Raw genomic sequence first — 14122 nt, 5'->3', positions numbered from 1 at the left:
ATCAAGGCTGCATTTATTTAATCAAAAATACAGTAAAACAGTAATATTGTCAAATACCATTACAATTTCAAATAAATATTTCTCATTTTAATATAGAACTGAGTTTTCAGCAGCCATTACTCCAGTGTACTTCAGAAATCAATTTGTTGATTTGGTGTTCAGGAAACACTTATTATTATCAATATCTAAAACAGTTGTGGCGCTTAATATTATTGTGGGGAAAAATATTAATACATTATACATTTTTTCAAAGATTCGTTGATGAATAGAAAAGTTTAAAATAACCACATTTTTGTAACTTTAAATTACTTTACTGTCACTTTATCACTTTTACTGATCAATTTAATGTCTGAATTTATTTTAAAAATAAAAATAATAATTATATATATATATATATCGCCTACTATACTAGTAAAAAAAAATACTGTTTGGATTTAAACGGGCAAATGTCAATAATTGAATCATTATTGCAGAGGTGCACTAAAAATGTATGCACCTCTTGATGGAAATAACATCACATTTATTTTCATCAAGAGGTGCATAAATTTTTGGTCAAGATCAATACAAGAGTCCAGCACTCTGTAAAGTCTCCTCCAGCACATCTCAAAGACTCAATGAATTGAAGGTCTTTACTCAGCGCTGCCAATTCATGTGTGAAAATGACTCTTCATACTCCCTCCCAACCATTCTTGACAATTTGAGCCTGATGAATCTTGACATTGTCATCCTGGAATATGGCCATGATGTGTGTGTCTTCATGGTTGTTTAAGAAATGAAAAGCTACACACTCCATCAATTAGGGTTATAAGAACTGTAGCCAATCATATAACATGCCAGAAACATAATCACTGCAATAATGTTTCAATCATAGACTCTTAAGCATTTGCCTATTTAAATCCAAACAGTGACTTTTTTGGACAGCCAGTGTATATTACTGACCCCAAACTTATGAATATTAGTGTATGTAAATAAGATGTCTAGCTTTGCATTCTGTAAATATTGGCATAAAGTGGGCTCAGCATTTTTGCATCGATACTGTAAAAAATGTCTTCTGGATAAAAAAAAATCACTGGATAAGTGTAATGTTGCAAAAATTAATGTCACGTTTACACATTGAAACAGTACAAATACATGCTTATTGAATCTAGACTGCTGTAGCTTAATACTTGACAGGGCCTCTTTTCATTGCTTGCATTGGGCAGACCTGGCTCTACTTGCATAATACTTAATAATAACCATTATCCGATCTCTGTCTGTAATAGCAAATAGAGATGCCTAGGACCTGCACACTTTTTTGTTGAACACTCGCAATCACCAAACTGGTCACAATGCTTTTGTGCATTGGTACAGTTAAAGTTACACAAGCTTTGTATAACTGGCAAAATAATGAAATAAGGAAACATTGCAATTACTGTAAAAACAAATCATTTTAGACAGTATCAAATGTAACACTTTAGCATATGTATTTATAGACTCTGGCATTTAATATAAAATAGGACGTTTGTTACATTGATCATGTGTGAAATATGAGTTGATGTGTGAACAGTCACACTGCTGATATCAACATACGGACGGCCCCAGATATACTGCGATCTCATTGGCTGACTGACTCCAGGTGGCCCTTGCTGGTCGTAACTACACATTTTTGGAATCAACATATAAATCGCACACATTTCATTACATTATAGTAGATGTTTTACCATTGACTAATATTTTTGAAGCGACTGTGCATGTTCCTTGTGGCACCATCAACCAATCAGTGCAGCCATGATGTCCTTTTCCTGCGGCTCCAGAAATGTCACATGGCATTTATGGCTCAGAAGAACCTGTAAGTGAAACTGAGCGGCCATGAGCAAAGAAGGCAGAAATCAAATCGCGTATTTCTGGGGGGTCCTGCGCCAGCCTAGCAGCTGCCATTGAGCTCAATGGGAATGTTAACGCATAGCTTTCTCCTTGCTGCTTTCTGAACGGCTTCGAGCAGTCATGGCTTTACAAAATGTATGTGCTCCACAAAGCATACACCTGTGTGTGTGTGTGTGTGCATGCGCAAACACAAGCACAATATACACACCTCAGTAAAACTACCAGTAAATGGAGTTGTAGGTGGTAGGCGGATAGGTACAACATCACTAACTGAAAACTGACGATAGAGAGAAGGGAACAAAATAGAGAAGAGGATAAATAAGTTTGGTCATAACTAAGTCAGAGTGCTGGCAGTGAGGGGTGGGAACATTGAGCAGGTTACCAGGCTTTGTTGTGCTTCGTAAAAAGTGAAATTGGTCCAAATAAATATGTGTGCTGTTGTATTTAGGACGGGTCAGACAGGGGATTCCAGTATTTCTTCTCTGCTCTCCTTCTCTTTTACCATTCATCAACGGTCAGTAGTATACCTCACTTTCGTCACATTGTGTTGCTGGAGACTTTGAGCTCTGGCTGTTGTCGATCACCTCATCCAGGCGCTGCTGTTGCTGGTGATGGACATGATGCTGCAGCGCTTTTTGACGATCATGTTGATGTACGCCTTCATGATCTTAGTGATTTCACCCACCTTAAAGCACACAACAAAACACACTGGTTAATCACTAGTTAAAAATCACATGCTAATCTTTTAAAAACTACAAGTAAAGGGAATAGAGTTACTAAATCAGAAGCCCTAGATTCAAATATTTAATTTAGCATAAGAGGCTATCCTAATTCCTGTTGTAATATAGGTTTATACAATTTAGCAGTAGGTTATATCAGTAACCTATTTAGCAATAGGGTTAGCAGTTTTGTTGAAGACAATATGGCCACTTAACCTGTGTAATAATACTTTCATTCAACAAGGATGCATTCAATTAATCAGTAAAAGCATGTATGATGTTACTAAAGTCTGTCTATTTAAAAAAATGCTGTTGTTTTGAACTTTCTTTTCACTTATCACTGTTTCCTCAAATAATATATCAAGTAGTACAACTTTTGTGTACATTATAATAATAATAAATGTTTCTTGAGCACCAAATCAGCATATTAGAATGATTTCTGAAGGATCATGTGACACTAAAGACTGGAGTAATGATGCTGTAAATGTAGCTTTGCCATGACAGGAATAAATTACATTTTATAATTTACTTAAATAGAAAACAGTTATTTTGAACTGTAATATTTCACAATATTACTGTTTTTACTGTATTTTTGATAAATGTATCCTTCCTGAGCATAGGTCTCTTCTTTCAAAAACAAATCTTACAGACGCCACACTTTTGAGCTGTAGTGTACATCCTCAAAAGACTTACATGATCCTAAAGCTTTTAAACAAGCAACAACATTCTGCACTGATAACAGAGACACAGAAGAGTGTTACCTGAGACGTCTCAAAGAACATCTCCCTTTCATCAACAATGATTTTGTATGTGCTGGGCTGAGGTGCTCCGAAGAAAACGATGTGCTCATACTGAAAAGTTTCGAGTGGTTTGGGTTCGCCCCGTTTGTACACAGAGACGTTTTCAGCACTGACTCCCAGCCACAGGTCATGAGGGAAGCCACCCTCCTTACACTGCAGACAGACATAAAAACACAAACACATGTAATTAATCATGTCAATTAACATCACTGAGACTTTTTGCAAGAACATTGCCTTACTGACTACTCTCATAATAGTGGAAGATCTGAAAATATCCCTGCTGAAAAAGCAGCTTAGACCAGTCTGAATTTCACGAATCTAGGCTTATGATGGATTATGCGTACAGTATGTAAACCCTTACCATAACCAAGCTTACAGTTTATGATACAGTGTTTGTCTGTTTGCTGATCAAATGCAAAATTTAACTGTTGAAGTTGATCAATCAACATTATTTTTCTGGTAAAGTTGGCTAAAAGCTTTTAGGATTAAACTAAAAAGATAAAAGTTGCTTTTAATTTGAGAATTTTTCTATATTTCTAATTTCTCTAGATGGCATAGGCTGAGATCTTTACATGCAATTTGCCAAATGGCACAAGCTGATTGGCCTCTGCTGATCCTGCAGCCAATGAGATTGCTTGCTTAACATTTATTCAGTGCTCACTGCTGGCTAGTCCCAGCTCCACCTGCCTAGATTTGCCACGAGATATATGTATGTCTATGTATGCAGCAGCATCTTATCTTACATGTTCACAGTCTGTGTATCTAATGGCAGTAACAAGTCTAGTCTGCCAACTTAGAACAAATAAATACATTAACATTGCCTTACCCATATTCATTAGCATGCCAAAACTACACTCAGAATTGTCATGAGTGAAATCCTGTATTACATATTTACACTTACCACTTTTGAATTCCAAGTGTACTGTGATAGCCAGGTTTAAAATACTATAGCAAGTAGTAGTCAATATTTGTTGACTACTATTGGGGGAGACATCTATCACTAAACCCTACACTTCACAACTATGGTGGCCCTACAATGTACATGGTAGTTATAGCCGTGATACTCAGAGAACCCTTACTGATTTGTGTAATCCCACCACAGGCCCAGAGCCGTAAAGAAATGATTCACACCTCCACATCAAACAGTGTTGACCCATATCCCGGCCACTCTTTGATGATGGTCATGTAACCGAGCATGGCCTGGTGCTGAGGCATGCCCTGTAGACGACTCCATTTCTCCAGCACACTGGTCAGTGTGGCTGACATCTCCTCCTTTACAAACATCTCCAGCATATGTTCCTCCTCCACACGCTGTTTCTTCAGCGATCCCGTCTTGAAGCTGCGTCTCAGCGTCCCGTCCAGGAAGTTGGTCTTCCGCCGTTCCAGAGTGTGAGCTCCCGGCCCTGCTATACCAGCCCCGGGTACTCCGGCTCCCCCTGCTTTAGTGGACTGGAAGATGCGTGTGCGAAGTCGTCCTACAGGGTAGACGCTGCTCAGGCTCCAGGGCGTACGGGCCACATCACCATGGATGTACTGCAGTCGCAGGGCTGCTAAGTGCTGAAGGGTTTCCTCAGGGGCTGGGAAATGACCACTGATGAGACTCTCATGAGCCTAAGAGAGATGGTGACAAAAGAGGGAGAGAGATAAGGGGGAATTAAATAAAAAAAAACTCACTTTATAACCAAAAAAGTTGCTGTTGCTGTCTCACAACATGCAATTGAAGCAAATCTTCACTTCTAAATTATCTTTTTGCTTTAACATTTTTGTTTTATTTTTGCATTGAAAGTGAATTTGATTTTTATATAATATAGGTTAATGTAATGAAACTTTGATACTTTGATGCACGGCCCTCAATCAAGTTATACTTTTGGGCAGTTCCGCTTAATAATATGTTTAATTAATAATATTAACAAAAATAATTACAAAAAACATCAATATCATCATAATCAAACTTCATTACAGACTATAGGTAAAAAAACAAAAATAATGACAATACATAAAATAAGCAATATACAACAGCAAACACTTAAGAGTATATATAAAATATTTTTTTCTCCAAGAAAAATTTATTAAAAATATATTTAAGGCTTTTGCTCATAAATATGCTCATAAAGTGATACAAAATGACAAAAATATTCTTATGTGAGCTGGAATTTATAATCATAAAGTGATAAAAATGACAAAGATATTCTTATGTGAGCTGGAATTTAAAAATATTCAAACATACATCAGTGTTATCAGAGAAGAGTCAAGATTTTGTTGCAAGTGGGAGAAGTTATTTTGATTAAAGATAACGAGGGCACATGGTGACTCTAAATCAGGAGAATCAATACAAAGAAAGCTCTATAATGGGTATACAAAATAAAATATACTTTTCCAATTCACCTGCTCAAACATGAAGGCAAATTCCACTCCCTCTTTGGGCATGCTTTCCACATCAAGAAAGCAATAAAGCTTGAAATATAGCCTCCAGGGCCCTTCCTCCTCCTCCTCCTCACTGCCTGCCAACCTGAAAGAGCAAAGCAGTGCAGATGAGCCTCAGTCATTTTACAGTCAGTCATCAAATACACCATATGAACATTGTCATTACCTCTCAAACTTCGCGAGCACATCTGCCACAATTACGCGGCTTTCAATGGCCCGGCTCGCCACCTTATTGTGTTCAAACAAAGAGAACATGTTCCTACTGTCTTCCATCGCCAGACCACGAATCAGCTTCTCCACCACCTTGACACAAACAAACACAAATAAGATCTCTTTCATCCTAATTCTTTGATGCGGTGTCATTTCATTTTACAATTCTAAGCAGAGATAGTAAAGTGATAAAGAACCTCTCTCTTTCTCTCACCTCTCCAGCTGTGGTGTGTGAGTTGATGGATATCTTGCAAGACCCTCCTCCGTGGCAGTACACAGTAGTTGTCATTTCCTGTCTGATCAGCAGGGCGGCGATCTCCTCCTGAGAGGGCACATACTCCCTGGTCTTTGTCTTCTTCAGGGACTCACCAATGAAGTGGGCATACTTCTCAATCTCAGTGCCAGGGTAGCGCTCTCTAACCCTGAGTTTATTCACAAAAAAGACATACAGTAGTGTTTGTCAAATGACCTTTGAGACTCCAAGATGCTATTTAATAAGCATGCCTCTCTGTTACCTCTTCAAGTGGAAACGAAGGTAACGCAGAATGGCACGACTGGGCAGGAAGGTGCAGCTCATGCAGGTGAGCAGGTGCCAGTGTGCACGGTTTGCGGGGCTGTTGGGTTGGGGCACGTGATTGGTCTGTTTGATCAGTTGACAATACACCTCGTCTCTCAGTGGCCGCAGATCGTGGCAGGTTTGCAGGATGCCCTGAATTATGGCAACAGGGTCTGAAACTATCTCCATCTCCTGAAGTGAGTTAAAGATTTTCACTGCCTCATCCTGCAGGCTTCCGTAACCCTTCGCCTTTTGCACTGCAGAGAGAAGGAGAGAGTAGTAAGTAAATAAGATGACTCTTTTCTTTAATCATATTATGTACAGTAGGTATAAGAACTCATTATGGTTTGGTTAATATATATTTCATAATGGGAATTTTTAAACAGTCTATTGTTTTTATGAAGAACTCTGCTCTGAAAGTATACATGTAAGGTATCACATTCATATGATATTACGATTCTCAAATATGTGTAAGTAAATGTATTTTGGGATTTAAACACTTTTAAAATGATCATGTTAATTGTGATATTTGTCAAGTGCAGAGCAGATTTGACTTTATCAGTTCATCATGTCAAGCACTTGAAAAAAAGTGCTAACTGATTGGTTTTGAAGTGATAACAGTTGTTTCGTCCATACGTTTCAGAAATTAACTCGCAGGCTACATGAAATGAGGTGGAAATACGACAAGATCACAGTATAATAAAATGATCTTTTGGGCCACATGAAATGAGGTACCTCACACATGACATGTGTAAGGTACAAACACAAAAGGCTACTCAGCGCAAAAATAAACAGCATAAACATATACACTTTCTGTGTGTTCAGCTGATGAAAGGTACTCACGGCTTTCGCTGACCTCTCCGTAGGGCAGTGGCAGAAGAGGTGAATGCAAGGGATGCTGAGTATATCTCAGAATGGGGTTCCTTCGATACATTTGTTCCACAGCCTCAGAGTTAACACTGTTCTCCTATACAAATATCAGAAAAGGCAAGAAATGTACTGTATGTACCATATTTAATAAACAACAGTTTTACTAATTCTGACCTTAAGTGCAAAGACTAAACTTATGTTTTTAAAAACGATTACCTTGATGTCTCTAATGAGTTGCTGGGTGGGCGTTTCAATGGGCAACTTGTTGTCAATGACGCCCTGAATGGCAGGCACCCAGCGCATGGCCTCATTCAGCATTTTGGTGTACAGACGGTATGAATGTTTACGTCCATGAACTATGATGTTCCAATAACCTGCAGTGAAATCAGACATCAGCATCACCATGTTACTTAGTTTATAGAAAGAAAAACATTCATAACTTCAAAAATGTTCATATTCAATCTTCAAAACTAATGCAAAATGATGATTTGTATTTGACATCAATTTAGGATTATTAGTAAGATTATATATGTTCTACAAATCAAACGTTTTGAAGTCAGTGAGATTCTTTTTTCTAAAATAAGTGTAAAAGTGGCAGTAACTTTCTCACATTGTTACAAAAAAATTATACTTCAAATCAATGCTGTTCTTTTGAACTTGCTATTCATCAAAGAACCCTGAAAAAAATAATCACACTTTTTTTTCTTCACAAAACATTAAGCAGCACAACAGTTTTTAACTTTGATAATAATAAAAAATGTTTCTTGAGCATCAAATCAGCATATTAGAATGATTTCTGAAGGATCATGTGACATTGAAGGCTGTAATGACTTCTGAAATAACAACATTTTTACTGTATTTTATCAAACAAATACAGCCTAAATGAACATTAAATACTTATTTAAAAAACATTAAACAAAATACTAGAGATTTTGTTGGTTTAAGGCCTTTCTAGTTTTAAAAGTAAAGTCTGTAATTGCTACTAATGGCAGACTGCAAACAATACAGCAAATGCATCCCAATCATTTCAAACAATTCTTTTTTGCTTCTTCTATGGTGAATCAAATGTGTGACATACTTTGCTCTAAGATTTACTCAAATTATGATGCAAGTAACATGCGCCAGGATTCCATATTATACGTGTAACTGGCTTTAACTAGTTATAGCTAAATATAAATTAAACTCACCTGTCTCTTTAAACTTTTTCTCCTCAGGCTGGACCACAGAGCACAGGCTGTTCAGAACAAGAGTGCCCATCTTAGATGCATTACGTTCAGAAGACTTGAAGTAGTCCAGCGAGTTGTTAGTCAAGACAAACCAGCGCTTTTTCAGCTTAAGAGCAGAACTTTTGGCCCCCGCCTTCATCTCCTTGTGGAGCCATCCTGTGTCACGAAAGGACACGCAGACACACACATGCCAAAAGTTTAAAGAAATGGTCACAAGTTACAGAAAATAAAATATACACTACAATAAGGCTCCAAACAAATCCACCACGGTCACCATGATTTTGCAAAGACATGTAAGCCAAAACTTGACATAAACTGTAAACTTGTCCCTCAAATCTGATTGGTTGATTGGAACATTCTTCCAGGATCAACAAATATGTTGATTCAAGTACATGTTGTACTTGGTAAAATCCCGTTCACCAATCATCCACACGTAAAATGTACACTTTCAGGTTACAGATGAGTAACACACCTCTGACCAAGAACTCCTGTCCATCACTCTTGGAGTCTCTTTTCGGTTTCTGCAGGAGACTAATCCAGTGATGCATTTCCTCCGGCAGGTCTGAGTTACAGTGGATCACACGATTGGCTGTGATGATCACAAATGAATTGGGCCTTTTCGGAAGCAAGTTGTGTTAGCACCAGATGAAAAAAAACTTTAGATACTGTATATCTTCAGATATTTAGCTGTACAAATTTAAAGGTTAAAGGTGAAATGTGTAATTTCTGCGCCACTAGCGTAACAAAAGCATTAAAATACTGATATTTTGATACCAAATAACTTTTTAAGAAACCAACAAATGGCTTACTACTCATTAACCCTTTTCATAGTGATGACATGTTTCCACAATTATTAACATCGTTAGTTTAAAAAAATATATATTTTAAATAAAAAATGTAATTGCACATTAATCACAGTATTTTTGTGTTATATTACCTTGGCATTCAATTACAAATAAACTAGTTAACTGCATTATTGTTTCCAATTCAACAAAGAGACTGCAAATGTGTCTTTCTCTCTCTAACCATCGTAATCAATTTCTCAAAAATGTTTCCCCTTTTTTTGGAAAGACTATTATATTTGTTGTAGTTTCCATTCACCACTATAGAAATTTGCCCAACTATAATGGCTTCTGCTTCTGAGAACGCCGGAAATGTGAAATTAGTCTATTGCGTGTTATGCTTGGATTAGAGGAAGTATTTTAAAATTGAAAAAAATAACTCACTTCAACTTTAAGTGCTGTAAGCAATTTCAGCAGTTTTGCTATCTTCTAGCATTCTGTAACAAAGAAAACACTCACCTGTCAGGATTGTCTGAAGCACAAACTGAATCAATCAATCCAACATCCAGTGTGCCCTGAGAGAAAGAGTGAAAAAACAGTTGTCATAAAAGAAAGGTGGTTTAACGGTTAAAGTGCATGAAGTCTAAGGACACTGACCACAGCGTTCTTTGGGTTGGCCTGCTCATGTGACATCTCCAGTAGTTGCTCTGGTGTGGCATTTTGGACCCGACTCAACACGGTAAACCAACCACTAAGAGAAAGAGAGCAAATTTGCAGTGAGGCAGAGCAATTTGGCCCAATTACGAAAAACACATGGGTATAAAATAGCATACTGTACCTGGCATCCTCTGGTGACTCGGCAAACACCTGGTATGTTCTCTCATCTGTCACAATATTCAGAGCATTCTCTTTCTCATGATTATCCACAATCTCCCTAAAAAAACATAAACAAAAACTAGATAAAACTTCAGATGGATCTAGGGTTTCTGAATGAACTGTACTATAAGGCTCTTTTGATAAAAACTAAATGGCAAGAAGTCATAAGAGTCAAGTATGTCATATAGCTCAAACAGTAGAGCAGTGGCACTTGCAATGGGTTGCTCATGAGTTCGATTCCCAGGGAAAGCAAGAAATGATAAGAATGTAAATGTGTACCTTGAAATGCATAAATGTAATGTGAATGTAAGATGATCACAATCAACAATCACAAAAAGTGTTTTCCTATCTGACACAGACACTTAATGATACCACAATAATCCTATTTCTCTTAAACTTACTTGGCTGAATGGATGTCAATTGTCCCTTTCAGCTTCTCCTCGCTGTCATTCTCATAGTACATGAGCTTGGAGTCACGCAGAACGAACCAGCGCATCTTCCAGTTCCTGCGGGAGAGAGTGGAAAGTCCGCCTCCCTTCTTGTACAGCCAGCCAGACTTTAACGACTCCTGTTTAGAGCGGAACCACATGAAGGTGTCGTCCTTCAAAACACACCAACGCCTGCGCCACGGGATCATCAACCCAGCTGTGGATGAGACAGAAGAGACAAAAACATGAGAACAACATTGTCCAAGCTGTTTTTTTAAGAGATGCTATTACATTATAAGGTATTTGACAATAATAGGGGGCCTTGGAGTCAAAATAGTTGAGGCATTGCATTAGGGACTTTATTTTGTATAAAAAGATTGAATCATTTGATTTCTTACCCTTCATGTAAAGGTAACTGTGGAAGTACGGAGGTCCGTTCCCATTCAAGATGTTGACTTTACCATTGGATACCTCCTCATCTGTGTCCACGTACCCATCATGCTCATCATCGCTCTCAGCATACTGAAAGAGAGACAGACAGAGTGAACGATCAGCCAGTGGGAAAGCATGTGCGTGAACATAATTACTCATATTTTGGGGACTAATATGTACCCAGAAGTGAGCTAAATCTGACAAAACCTATTTTGGGGGACCTAAAGGCATATCCACATTTGTAAAAACTATAAAATGTATAAATGTATAATATATATATTTTTTAATTTAAAATTTAGAATGTTTTCTGAAAGGGTTATTGTATTAATAACTATTACTAGTAGTATAACAAAAAAATACAATTATATGTATTGTCCTGGAATGTACCTCTGTGTGTGAAGTTTATTTTTGCACTCATTAGTTTTTTAATCTGACAGTATTTTGGTCCAGAAGAAGGACCAACTCCTATCTATTTGAAACGGGAAAAAAACTGAATTTTCCAAGACTGCTGGCCAAACTCAAATTAAAAAGCATATTTATCATTATATATCTGATATGCTTCTAACAGCAACTGCAGTGACGCCGTATCTTAACCAATTGGTGACTGGCTGTTTTATTTAGAAGGCAGGACTTGCATTTATAAAGCTGCCATTTTGCATGTTGCAGTTTCTTACATTCATAGCAATACTGGTGTACCGTCTTTGTATGTAAACAGTCTTTGGCTAAGACAGAAAATAATCTATACAATTACCACATTTATACACAATGTGATTCTAGTCATGATTTTACTGCTTGGCTGCCCCTAAAGAATGGTTATGTCACAAATCTGGCATTTATTGCAAACTACACAAAAAGAGATAACATGTTTATCCAGCATTTGTTCCAGTGTGCGAGTATTCAAATATATGTATGTTAACCCAACACTAGCTAACTTAAAAGGAAAGAAAAATTACTAGCTAACTTACTAACTTAAAATAAACTAGCTAACTTAAAGGAATAGAAGTATGAATTGTTCCTTTAATTGGGCTACCATTATGAACACTGTAGGAATTACATGTTCCATTTACAGTGGTTCTCAACCTCCTATCTATTGCTAATTTTTACCTCTTAGTTCTGTTGTAATAAAAATAAATCAACTAAAAAATTGATGTTTTATGTCTTTGTTTTTTCATCGTTTTAATTACAATTATGATATTAACTAAATCTAAATAATTTTAAGACTTTTTTACATCTGGAACTCTGCAGTGACCCCCTGTTGGGTCCCAGCTTTCATGTTGAGAGCCACTGCCTTAGAACATGTGTGCATATTCATACAAAACTCACTGAATCTGAGCTGCGGTTGTAGGACTCCTGGCTTGCGTTGGTGCAGGTGGACTTGCGTGCGTGTTCTGTGTCTGTTGCCGCAATGCTGCTCTGTCCATCCTCAAGATCGTCTTGGTCATAGTCCGACTCGCCGTCCCCAGGGACGCTGTAGATGGGTTCCTCTGTGTCCGGCAGAGACTCCGCTACGGTCAGCTTGCTGGTGCGGTCTACGTCCTCACCCTCCTTTTTCCCATCCTCGTCTTTAACCGTTTTAGCCTCTTCAGGCTTCCCATCTTCCTTTTTTATTTCGCCAGGGAGAGGGGGAGGAGGTGGAGGAAGAGGAGGGGGAGGAGGTGGGGGCGGAGCCCCAGGTGGAACATTGGGTGCAGATGAAGCTACCGTGCCTTCGGCGAAAGCGGGAGGAGGGGGTGGCAGAGTGGCTAAGATCTCCTGATCCACTGGACCTTCTGCTGGAGGAGGGATCTCTGGAAGGGGTATGCACTCCTCCTCTGCGTGGAAGCCTTCGTCTACCTCTTCCTCAGTGGCGGCTGCCGGTCTGGAGGCAGGTTGTTTAGGATCACCTGGGATGACTTCTGGACCTCCGGTGTTGAGTAGTTCGAGGAATTCAGTGGCGACACGGGAAGCCTTCTTCTTCTGGCGCAGGACCTCTGCATCGCGCCGCAATCGGAGTTCTTGTTTTGAGCTCTCACATAGCATAGACACACCGTCTTCTCTTTTCTTCTGCAGACGCTCAATCTCTCGCTCCAAACGCAGAATTTCCTCCATCTGACGGGCCTCCTCAGCAGTGCTTGGAGTCTAAAGGAGGGCAGGAGAGAGGGAAGATGCAGAAACACTGCTTAGAGAAAAACAAACATTACAAACACTTTCACACTACCTGTCTGCAACTCTGACAGGTTTTTAGACTCAATGTCAGAAGGCTTGAAAAAAATCTATGATTTGACAGCTTGACTGCACGTATCTACATAAACACGTATGTTTTGGAGGAGGGGTCTTACATTTTCATTAAGAATAAAATGTTGCTCTATTTAAATTTGTTTGAAAATTCTGAAAGCCCCTAAGAAACAAAATATAAATTGTGAGATAAAAAGTAAATTATGACAAAAAGCTTGACTTTTTATGTCCTAAATATAACTTAGTATGCCATAATTTTAACATTTTATTCTAATGTGGTATAAAAAGCCAAAATTTTCACTCAAAGTCAAATTTAAGAGATAAAAAGTCAATTATGACATAAAAAGTCAAGATTGTCAATTATATTTCATATACTTTTTGGCTGACTTGTTTTAGCTTTATTTTCATATTTTGAGATTTTGAGATTCTACATGCTGAATCGACCCCAAAAAACTTGACGCCGTCCGAGTAGAGCCAACGGTGCAGAACACACCGAAAAGAAACAAGTCGTCTGACACTCAAAAACGACCCGACATTGCCAGACAGCCAATCGGCCATTGTGTCCCAGGCTTAATGTGATGGAAATGGCCTTCCACAGAAAAAAAGAAAAAGCTACGTGACAAAATTACATGCAATCAGCAATTTAAAGTTCAGCTAAACATATATTGCATATCCATGACGCATAGTTTCAAAGTTTGAAGCAAGATAAGACTAAATAAACC

At 38.1% G+C, this 14122-nt stretch overlaps 1 protein-coding gene across 1 annotated transcript in view; it reads right to left on the bottom strand.

Moving 5' to 3' along the window:
- Nucleotides 1-1410: 1410 nt before the first annotated feature.
- myo10l1 (myosin X, like 1) overlaps nt 1411-14122 on the bottom strand; it is a 62621-nt gene continuing 49909 nt past the window's right edge. Inside the window, exons 23-39 of the mRNA XM_079628035.1 lie at nt 12510-13304; nt 11153-11276; nt 10728-10971; nt 10289-10384; nt 10108-10201; nt 9970-10025; nt 9141-9283; nt 8630-8824; nt 7659-7816; nt 7416-7539; nt 6532-6829; nt 6231-6438; nt 5973-6109; nt 5768-5891; nt 4514-4993; nt 3344-3535; nt 1411-2548 (exon numbers count right to left, since the gene is read on the bottom strand). Of these exons, the coding sequence (XP_079484161.1) occupies nt 2444-2548; nt 3344-3535; nt 4514-4993; nt 5768-5891; nt 5973-6109; nt 6231-6438; nt 6532-6829; nt 7416-7539; nt 7659-7816; nt 8630-8824; nt 9141-9283; nt 9970-10025; nt 10108-10201; nt 10289-10384; nt 10728-10971; nt 11153-11276; nt 12510-13304 (3573 nt within the window). The 3' untranslated portion in view covers nt 1411-2443. The remainder of the gene's footprint in view (nt 2549-3343; nt 3536-4513; nt 4994-5767; nt 5892-5972; nt 6110-6230; nt 6439-6531; nt 6830-7415; nt 7540-7658; nt 7817-8629; nt 8825-9140; nt 9284-9969; nt 10026-10107; nt 10202-10288; nt 10385-10727; nt 10972-11152; nt 11277-12509; nt 13305-14122) is intronic.

This window comes from Phoxinus phoxinus, assembly GCF_949152265.1.
Source record: "Phoxinus phoxinus genome assembly, chromosome: 11".
NCBI lineage: Eukaryota > Metazoa > Chordata > Actinopteri > Cypriniformes > Leuciscidae > Phoxinus > Phoxinus phoxinus.
The sequence above is the reverse complement of the archived record's forward strand: the minus strand, read 5'-3'. Positions and strand labels throughout refer to the sequence as shown.